At 38.0% G+C, this 11,325-nt stretch overlaps 1 protein-coding gene across 1 annotated transcript; it reads left to right on the top strand.

The window, feature by feature from the left end:
• Positions 1-3,494: 3,494 nt before the first annotated feature.
• On the top strand, positions 3,495-10,523 carry LOC114250222 (uncharacterized). Its single transcript, XM_028183997.2, has 4 exons — positions 3,495-3,955; positions 7,349-7,540; positions 8,546-8,757; positions 9,219-10,523. The coding sequence occupies exons 1-4, from the start codon at positions 3,774-3,776 to the stop codon at positions 10,382-10,384; spliced, it is 1,752 nt and encodes a 583-aa protein (XP_028039798.2). The 5' UTR covers positions 3,495-3,773; the 3' UTR covers positions 10,385-10,523.
• The last annotated feature ends 802 nt before the right edge of the window (positions 10,524-11,325 follow it).

Below are 11,325 nucleotides of genomic sequence, written 5' to 3'. Positions count from 1 at the left end.
TTTGTCAATCACTATCAGATTTCGATAACGAAGATTTTGTAAATTGTTTTATTATTTTAATTTAGTGTTCATTTCTGTTTAAACCCAAAATAAAAGTAGTCAATTCTTCACGTGCTCTTTCAACAAAATCGCTAAAGTTCTACCATTTAACTGGAAAATTGTTTCATTTCATTCTCTTTTTGTTCCATTTGATTTCATTCAATTTCGTTTCGTTATTTAAAAAAGTAAACTCTTATTTTATTTAGATTCATTGTTCATTTTTCATTTATCGAAACATTTCTGATTAAGTGTATAATCTATGCATTTCTGTTTTAAAATTATTGAAGAGGACTTTTTGGCGGGAACGCGAGGAGTGAAGTTGTGTGATTTGTTTTATTTTGTCTATTTAGTGTTTCTTCAGGTTTAAATGTGTAATAATGGTGGTTTATTAACTGTTTAATATCTGTGAAAGTGCACAAATGTGGGAAAATGAAACAAAGCTGCTGGACGTAACTTCTCGGGTTCCTCCAAAAAGTCCACTGAAAAAATCTCAGTAAATGACCACCATTTTACTGCGATTATATTTCATCCCATATCATCTCATTTCATTAAATTTCATCCCAGTTGATTAATGTCTCAAATTAATCATCTTCATTTCATTTCACTCCATATTATCATTTTTCATAAAATTAAGAAAATAAAGTAAAATAAGACATGACTTAAAGGTCTTAGTTACCAGGTCATAAAATCTCTTAAAAAAAAAAAAAAAAATTATTGAAGAATAAATAAATTCGACGCTGGCAACAATGTTACAAATGTTGATTGCCGTAATAAAAAAAGAGGGAATCATTTTTGAGATAGTGGGATCTCGTTTAATCTAGGGACCTAGCGACAAAGTGGGGGCTATGGGCGAATTCAAGGCTTAGCTAGGTAGGAAGGGATTGCTTGCTAACAACTGCCCGTTCGCTTCTAGAGGAGGCCTATTAGTTCAAATGCATCTACCACCGGATCGTAATCACAATCACATCACTGAGAAGATCCGGCACTGAACTCAGCGGGGTGGGCTTTTTTTTTGGAAGGATATTACGTGGAGGGATTTCCAGTTTCACCAGGACAGGAGGGCGAACACGGGCTCAGCCAGGAGGGGTGATTTTCTAACAGCTGCCCGAGTGTCTTCGAAGGAAACCTAATAGTTCAAGGGCAGTTGCATCGTATATGGATCTACTACCGGATCGAAATCACGACCCGATGGGGTAGATTTCACTTCGAACTCCTTGACGAGTTCGATGAATACGGTTACCAGGTTCCCTATGCCTGCTCCTCCAGCGATTTTCATGACGTTTCGCCTTATTAAAGTAAGGGTGGGCTAAGGACTAAGGCTCTCGTCGAACTCTTTAACGAGTTCGAGGATTCGAGAATTAAATAATAAGGAGCCGTTGGAAGGCACTCTGGTCGTGCATATACCTAGTGTTAATTATAATTTAATATACTCAACCCGAAAACTATCAAAAATCGTCAAGTACGTCTTAGCCATAAAATGATAAATGCCAACCAAACTGACACGCGATCTTGTTCAGGATCTTCTTAGAATCTCGAATTCAGGTGTCTATTCTATCTATCTAAAGACATAATACTTTACTTCGGAACTTATTTTAGAAACAAAATTTTGGCATCATGTAGTATTAAGGCGGACTTATTAGTTTTTTTTTTTCGTAGATTGATGGACTAGCTCACGGCCCACCTGGTTTTAAATGGTTACTGGAGCTCTTAGACATTGGCAACGTAAAGACCGCCACCGATCTTGAGACATCTAAGTCTCCGTTTTATAGTACAACGACTGCCCCACTCTTCAAACCGATACACATTACTGATTTACAACAGAATTAGGCAGGCTGGTAGTACCTACCCGTTTAGGCTCTCAGGGCGCTCTATCACCAATGAAATCTAAGCCACTATCATCGTGTCGGTAAGTGACGTATCTCTTACTCACTAGGTAACCACTCTTTGTTGCTTCCTCATAAATATAACACAATACCGATTACCATGAAGCCAGTTTAGAGGAGTGTTGTTGTGGAAAATTGCTTTTGCCATCACTATAATAAAATACAATAAAATAAAATACGATGTAGATTAAGCGCATAAGTAACACATTTAAGAGCTTACAGTTTTATTATTTGTAGCAAAGTTTTCCATTTTGCATGTAATAAATATGCATTTTTTTGTTGGACAGGAGGAAATCGCCGGATTTCCGCCCTCCCCTGGGGATGGTGGGCGGAGCATGTCGAAGTCGAACCGACTAAAACCTTCTGTCGCTCAACAACCAACGTCCAAACCTCGCATGAGACAGAACTCATGAAAAGGCAAAGGGGGGAAAGTGAAGCGTTTAGTGCGGAGCACATCTCTCTCATCACCCTCCCCCTCGGGACGTCGCACCAGCGATCGTCGGCGCCACGACCACCAGCCCTCTCGGTCGGCAGGCTATCCGAAGCCCACCTAGATGGCGCCGGTTAGAATAAATATGCATATACAATACTCACACATATTGTATTGTGAAGTGATTGAACTTTTAAAGAGGATAGTTGAAGCTGTAATCCGGGATATTACAATCATACACGTTAACTCCAAAAGTGTCCTTGTCTCACTTATCCTACTAAACGCGTTATCTATATACATACTTCTACGAAAATGTTTAGAAACTCAGAATGGGTATCACAACTTACGCAATTTTTTAATTAATAAACTTATACAAAAATAAAGAAGGAATAACATCTATACTAATATATATATACTAGCGACCCGCCCTCGCTTCGCTTCGGAAACATTAAAACACACATGAAACCAAAAAAAAAAATTAAAAAAAATTAAAAAAGTAGCCTATGTTCATCAGGGACAATATATATATATATATCTATACTAATATTATAAAGAGGAAAGATTTGTTTGTTTGTTTGTTTGTTTCGAATAGGCTCCGAAACTACTGGACCGATTTGAAAAATTCTTTTTCCATTAGAAGCCGACATTGTCCCTGATGAACATAGGCTACTTTTTTTATTTTTTTTTTATTTTTTTTTTTTGGTTTCATGTGTGTTTTAATGTTTCCGAAGCGAAGCGAGGGCGGGTCGCTAGTCATGTAATAAAAAGGAAACCCGCAAAATTATAATTTGCGTAATTACTGGTGGTTGGACCTCTTGTGAGTCCGCACGGATAGGTACCACCGCCCTGCCTATTTCTGCCGTGAAGCATTAATGCGTTTCGATTTGAGGGGGGGGGGGGGGCAGCCGTTGTAACTAAACTGAGATCTTAGAAGTCATATCTCTAGGTGGGTGGCGGCATTTATCTTGTAGATGTCTAAGGGCTCCGGTAATCACTTAACACCAGGTGAGCTGTGAGCTTGTCCACCCAACTAGGCAATAAAAATAGTTTCATAATAATATAGTATATGACGAACACAAATCATTTCGACATAGGCCATTTTCATCTAAGCATTTAAGTTTAATAGCACAAATTGCTTTATTCACAAATTTTAACACTACACTTGCACCTGCGCCAAAGTGTAGCATCACGAACTTATCTGACTCAACCAGTATCTTATCTGAATTTATCAATGGGTGTGCGTCTACACCATTTATTCGTTTGTCTGTACCCAAAACATTGTATTGCGGCTTACAATTGTACCCATTTTAATTCCAACTATACACAGTTCAACTAATTGTAATGTGGTTTAATTCTATATACAGTCTTTTATACTATTACAATTAAGTGTTTTTCTTCTGAATAATAATGAATCAGTTAAAATGGTGACTTGTGAATTGGATAAGGATATTTCTGGCGAGGTTTTAGGTTGGAAGATCCCGGCATGGCAGGCGCTGTTGCTGAACAGAGTACTGCCTTCTTGCGGTGGGCTTATTGTTTATCTAATAGTCATATGTTTCGACTTAACATTAATTGTTGAGCATTTCCAAAACAATGACAACGGGTAAGTGTTTTATAATTATATACAGGGTGTGGAAGGAAGGGTCGTTCCCAAAAATTTAAACAGTAGGTAGATATTAGCATTGATTGTTCACATGGTAACTTTTGAAACCATACCTAAATTGTTACTATTATTTACTAATTACCTTAGATTAATTTTCTTCCACGGAATGTAAGATCAATTAACGCTGGAAGTCAACGAAGTCAGACGAAGGCTTTATACGGAAAATTCGTTTTCCCTCTGTGCATTGTCATTACCTCAAAAAGCTTACAGGGAACCGGACGTCTCACTCCAACCGGCGCTCTCCGTAGCAGGATATCGTGGGGATCGTTTAGTACCGACTAGATTAAATTTGTGCCACCTACAAACTAAAATAGTCGGTCCTGTATTACGCCCATCCTGCTCTTAAGCTGCTTTCAGACTATGCTATAGTATATAGTATGTAGCTCATAGCACAACGATATCGCGCACCATACATTTTTATGGACACGTTGACACTGTACTGTACTATATATTATTATTGGCTAACTATACACTGTTATACTATAATATTGATGCGATGTCATGTTGTGCTATATCACGCGCCGCCCTCTTCCTCCTCCCTCACCCCCAGCTGTCCGGCAAGCGAAACGAGCGACACAAGATTTCAAGATCCAGTATTAACTCCAACTCAATCGTGATGAGCAACTGTGCACATTGTTCACAGATCGCGGTCAACTGAGCTTGCTACATATATACTAAAAATGCTACCGATAATATCGCGTCATGTGAACGCCATGCTTTACAGCATAGCATTACGTCCTTCTTTGCTATACTATATGGCACTATAGTATAGCGTAGTCTGAAAGCGTCTTTACTGTCCTATTCCTTTCTGAGTTCTGTCTCGGTGAGTGTCAGATGCTTGGGTGGACGAGCAGTGGAGGGGTTGTGTACTAAGGATTCGTCTCTGAAATAGCCCCTACTACTCATACCTAGGCGGCACTGAAAATTTCGGGAATTAACGAAGTGACACAACATTACTATTTAAAAATGTATTTATTGCTTTTCGAAGTATTCTCCGCGAAATTTGACACATTTTTCCATACGATGGAACCAATCATTGAAGCAACCATTCCATTCGGAAGTTGGGGTCTCCAAAATGGCCGTTTTGTAGGCGTCCACAGCTTCTTCAGGTGATGAAAATCTCTGTCCACGCAATTTATTCTTTATTTTAGGGAAAGTATAGAAATCATTAGGGCTTAGGTCAGGGCTGTACGGTGGATGGTCTTATAATTCTATGTTTTCTTGCTCTAAAAACTCTTTTTTTCTGTGCGCGGTGTGAGAACTCGCATTGTCGTGATGGAGGATGATGCGGCGGTTGCATTTCTCTTTACGGAGTTCAGAAACGACCTGTGGCAAACAAATGCTAGCATACCATTCTGCATTAACCGTTCTTTGTCCCTCAAGAGGAATAGTCGTAACATGGCCGGTTTTGGAGACAAACGTGGCCACCATTTTTTTTGCAACACTCCGTGAACGAACAATTTTTGTTGGCTATAACTCATTTTCGAACACCCAAACTCGTGACTGGTTTTTTGTTTCGGGTTAGTACGCGTATATCCAGGATTCGTCACCTGATACAATGTTGTATACAGCATTTGAGGATCCTGCGTGGAATCTTTCGAGAGTTCTGACGCACCAAGTAACGCGAGCCGCTTTTTGCTCTTCACAGAGCGAATGCGGTATCCATCGGGAAAACAACTTTTTTACACCTAATTGTTCATGCAAGATTATTTGTATTTGACTCATGCCAATGTCTAAAGTTGCCTGAATTTCGCGGTATGTCACATGTCGATCTTCCTCAATCAGCTTACGCACAGCATCAACGTTTTCTTGGGTGACTGCAGTTTTTGGACGACCTTGACGGGGATCATCACTGAGCTTGACACGTCCACGTTGAAACTCAGCAAACCAGCGATAAATTGTGGTTTTGGATGGGGCTTCATCACCAAATGCAGAAATCATCCGGTCAACACACTGTTTTTGTGTTAAACCACTTCGAAAGTCATAATAAATCATCGCTCTTGAATTTTCTCGAGTCAATTCCATTTTCTCAACGACTAAACAAGTTTGACAAAACCTCGTGACAAGACCGAGAATCTTTTTTTAAATAAATAAATGGTATTCGATTTTTAAAACCAAGGAGTTTTCAATTAAAAAGATTTTAATATGACAGGAACAGTGGAAATATTCCATTCCCGATACTTTTAGTGCAGCCCTCGTAATCCCGTGACTCTGTGGCCGCAAACAGTACGCAGAATAGTAATAATGCTTGCCATTAGGTATTATTTAACTAGATCTTATGGTGATCTTGTGTAGTTGAATACTATTTAAAAATTCCGAATAAAACACAACTTAAGCTTATTAATTTGCACGTAAACGAACAGTGTTTAAAATATAAAAAATTAAGTTGTTACCCACATAGTTGTCGTTTAGTATACAGAGAGTTACCAACTTAAATACCACCACCACTTGAAAAACCGTCTTTGACCACGATTATTTTAGATCAAAATTTCCATGTCGGAGTCATTTAAGCCGATAGCGAGTTGTGCGTTGGTTTGTACCATAGTGTTCACTCCGTACACGTCACTAATGTGATGAGCCATTTGCGTGGAATTGCTATCGCGACGCAACTCTTATTCCAGAATTATTCGTATTTTTATCGTTTCCATATTGATGAAAAAAAACCAAATGTATGTAGTGAAAACTAATCAATAACCAAATGGTTGAACTCGAAAATAGAATTCCATTTTTTTTTTAAATAAAATTCATTTGAATATAATTTATTGGTAGTCATACATAAATTACGTTTTAAAAGGCCAGTCTTGTAAAACGGCAATTTCATAGGTTAACATATTATTGTGTTTTAATGAACTAATTCTATACTGACAGGTATATATTGATAGTCGTCGTGGCTTAAAGGATAAGACGTCGTGTTGAGCGATGCACCGGTGTTCGAATCCCGTAGGCGGGTACCAATTTTTCTGATGAAATACGTACTCAACAAATATTCACGATTGACTTCCACGATGAAGGATTAACATCGTGTAATAAAAATCAAACCCGCAAAATTATAATTTGCGTAATTACTGGTGGTAGGACCTCTTGTGAGTCTGCACGGGTAAGTACCACCACCCCGCCTATTTCTGTCGTGAAGCAGTAATGCGTTTCGATTTGAAGGGTGGGGCAGCCGTTGTAACTATACTGAGACCTTAGAACTTGTATCTCAGGGCGGGTGGCGCATTTACGTCGTAAATGTCTATGGGCTCCAGTAACCACTTAACACCAGGTGGGCTGTGAGCTCGTTCAACTATCTAAGCAATAAAATATATATACCCTTCCTATGTTGATTTTCAGATTAGGAGCCATTTGCATAATTCTGATGATTTTGCCGTCAATAGTGTCAACGGTTTTCACCCTTGCCTCTCCCCCACCTGGCTTGGAAACTGAATTATCTGGATTCACTATAAATATTGAAAAAAATGATATCAAATGGATTGTAATGCAGGTCGTCAATGCTATATTTTTTCCTATAGCAGCTATAGGCAGGTAAGAATGGCGTATTCATAATAACTAATGCTTGCTCATTAGCTTGACGTAACTTGTACATGAAGCTATGTATTAAGCTTCCCTGGTATCGAGAAGATCCATATCCGTAGACCGCACAAGATAAATGGGCTGCCCTCCTTGTGATACGTGATTAGAGTTTCAATTGCATTGTATCAATTAACATTGCCCTGTTCTTCCAACCTAAAAGTATTATTACGAAAGGTGTAGGATTAAAGCACCGACTCGTGGCCGTTAGCAACGCGCTCTACTGTGAAATCGGTAGCTACCTACTTACACAAAATAAAAATAAAATCTTGTTTATAACTACATAGTATATAACAAAGTCGCTTTCTCTGTCCCTATATCTGTCTGTCCCTATGAATGCTTAAATCTTTAAAACTACGCAATGGATTTTGATGCGTTTTTTTTTAATAGATAGAGTGATTGAAGAGGAAGGTTTATATGTATAATAAAATCCATTAAATAGTGGAGAAATCAATAATAAATTACAGCTAGTTTTATAATATAATGCTGCTCTTTCGTCGTAGTAGTCGCTCAAGATTGTTATATTCATTATTATCAACCGATATTTGTCCTCATAATCATGGTCATCGCTAAAAAGGAGATATCACAATTGATGTCAATAAGGCTAGGGGCATAAGGCGCTTTCAACGACTCTTTTCAATTCACGATTTAGAAACCCGAATTGCCGTCTTCTTTGTGCTATCAAATGAAAGTGAGTTTTGTATAAATAGTCACGACCTAGTAATGGTAACAATAGTTAACTGCTAGACGAAATCCGCCCTTTTAAGAATGCGAGTCTTTAAATAAACAGCACTTATTGAGGACTTTAGAACCCAAATTTACTTTACGTTCCAAGTGACCCCGATAGTAAGCCCTATCTTTCTCTTTTACATTAGTTTCCTTTCCTTAGATATCTTCATGTATTTAAAAAAGATATTGCCAGTAAATAGTATATCAGCATTTAAATCATTTTATTTACAGATATTGTTTCTTGATATTTTGGTGGGTGGAAGCTGTATGTGGTTCGAGGGCGGGTGACAAAGAAAGAACGCAAGAAGCGATACAGTTAGCTAGGGCTTCGTCTCCAATAGAACTCTATCTATTTCTCCAGTCATTCATACATTCAGCTCCACACGCAATTATTAATATCTTGTACCTGATGTCGAGGTTTAATGACATAACGTACGGCAAAGGTATTATTTGGATTTGTTTTTTTTTTGAACGAAGTTTCTTATGGGACGATGCGCAGGGGTACCCTAACCGGGAAAAAACGTCCGTAACGTAAGATTTTTATTAGTAATGCACACAGTGTACGTTGTAACTTTGTAATAACGTACAAAAAATAACATATTTTTTTATCATTAATTGACCACGATCTCAGAGCGTTCGTTTGCACAATACACTAACTCCTATGCAAATAACCGTGAATGAAGTGTACCACAATAAGTTCGCACGTTACCGAATGACCGTGGGTTGTTGCGAAACCTCTAGTTTTATTTTCTTTATACCTTGAATAGAACTTAAAATTATTATTTTTATAATAAGGAACTTCCTTCCTATCCGGTGTCCCACGACACCACACATGTTTTTTTGCTTTGATAATTTTTGAGTTCTCATTATTTGTATTAACTTTTGTTCAACATTTTATTTTTAGTATCGGTTCAAGCAATAAGTATAATCGCTGCTTCTCTTCGCATGGCCAGTACTGCTACAATTTACAGACGGTTCGAAAGAGAAAAGTTATGCGGTCGCAAATATCCTTGGAGTAAAAATGTTGAACAGGATCCTTTAATTCATTCAAACGCAAACGTAATGCAGAAACAAATACCTGAAGATCTTTCGGAAAATATTTATGAAGCCGTTCCCAAAAGTGAAACTACATATTCTGACTCCAGAAATCCAGTTAAAACAAACAGCGATCTAATACAGTTCTCGCCGAGGAACACTTACGAATCCAATTTTTATGATGACATTTCAACAGATTCACATCTTAATTTTGATTATATATCATCGGTGCCATCGTATGGATATTCTCAATCGTCGTCGATTGAAAGCGATGAAGAGTACGTCAAACCTGTTTCGATTATAGACCGGGTGGCACCGAGACGTCGAGGCACAGAATACAATATAGAAAGAGTAAATATAACTCCACCTCCAATAATACCCGCGCCAAGGCCGGGCTCCATCGCTGTTTGGGCTGAGAAGATTGTTGAAAATGCCGAATCTATACCAAGCTGGCTCTCAGCTCCACCCCGGCGAAAATACTGTGAAGAAGTGATTAAAGAAGAGCCCGATATTCCCCGTAAACTACCCATAACATACATGCGAGGTTTAGAACCACAAGACACCACTGCCGCTTTGGTTAACTTTTTGGGTTGGTACTCGTTCTTTGTAAGTAGGTTGCTCTCTATTGCCTGTTTCATAAGTTTCTTTCCGTTTGTTGCAATAATAGTTCTATTTTCTCACTATCAGATAATGCTGTTATTCTTGATAGTTCCTCAGGCGAGTACCGTGAAGCGAGGATTCTACTTGTTCCTAGCGTTTATCTACTTATTCTGTTTGATGGAGTTCAAAATACGTTTCCGGCACGTGCGCGTGTGGCATGTGTTTTGGATTATCGTGTGTACTACAGAGACGGTTGTATTCACGGGAGTCTGGGCCTCTATAGACAATACGATGGAGGTTTGGTGGAGATATTTTTTCGTAAAAGTGATTTTTATTAGTTTGTTATTGAGTTATATGTGCTTTTTAGTGTATTTTGTGTTATTGCAACCGCGGGAAACTATTGTTTACTTTAAGAATAAAAATAATAGTACGTAATACCAAGAACAATGTTTCATGAGATACAAATAAATCAATTTAAATTTCTACTGAACGGAAACGATGTTTCTATAATCATGGAACAGCCGCTTCCACACTAATGCTTATTGAAAACAAAATAAACAATTAATCGAATCAATGAGTCTTTTACAAGCATCACGTTCGAGATACAGATTACAACTTGTACTAATAACATAGGATAGTTTAGTGAGAATTATGTCTCACAGATTTCTTTTAAAGTCAGACAGCTGAAGTCTTACGAAATTCAGCAACGCGTGGAGTGCTTATTTTGTTTTAAAACAACGGCTTCCAGGGATTTCGAAGATACCATACGAAATGTTTTAACCTATACTCTCACGTCGAACTGTAAAATACAAAACTGACTCGACGCATCCAAAATAAACACCGTAAAATTTTTAGGAATACTTATAGCAGTGCGATTTCGTCAACGTCATGGAAGTCAGCATGAAATAAAAGACACTTCATTACAGATTGATTTTTATAATATTTCGTTGATTTTTTATTTTGTAATTGAGGCCGTCAGCGCAAAAGTGGCGTGAGCTCACCATAGTTAGTATGGATATAATGAGGTTCGAATTTACCTTTACAATACTTCGTAGGCAAAAGAAATACGCGCTAAAATGACGTTTACAAAGTCATCTGTTATCTACGGATGAAACTAGGGATAGTCCGATTTTGCATCAAAATTTATTATGTTTTAAATAAATTGCGATACATAAGCACGAATATGAATTGTAGGTTAGGACACTTTTGCGCTGACGGCCTCAATTGTTTGATCTTGTATTCACCGAAGCACTGCTTTTCCTAGAACTAGTGTTAGGAAATTTTTGCATGTTGAGCCCCTTTATCATCCGGTGAAGCTAGACTAGACCCTCGAGGCTACCAACTGGCAGTAGATAAAAAAAAATTAGATCTCGTAT

This window comes from Bombyx mandarina, chromosome 04 (genome assembly GCF_030267445.1).
Source record: "Bombyx mandarina strain Sakado chromosome 04, ASM3026744v2".
Classification (NCBI taxonomy): Eukaryota; Metazoa; Arthropoda; class Insecta; order Lepidoptera; family Bombycidae; genus Bombyx; species Bombyx mandarina.
The sequence above is the reverse complement of the archived record's forward strand: the minus strand, read 5'-3'. Positions and strand labels throughout refer to the sequence as shown.

Bases quoted from the DNA above. Each gene is read 5' to 3' on its own strand.
- LOC114250222 (XM_028183997.2), top strand. From the start codon at position 3,774: ATGGTGACTTGTGAATTGGATAAGGATATTTCTGGCGAGGTTTTAGGT. The intron at 3,956-7,348 runs GTAAGTGTTTTA...GTTGATTTTCAG, and splicing joins TTCCAAAACAATGACAACGG to ATTAGGAGCCATTTGCATAA. The intron at 7,541-8,545 runs GTAAGAATGGCG...TTTTATTTACAG, and splicing joins CCTATAGCAGCTATAGGCAG to ATATTGTTTCTTGATATTTT.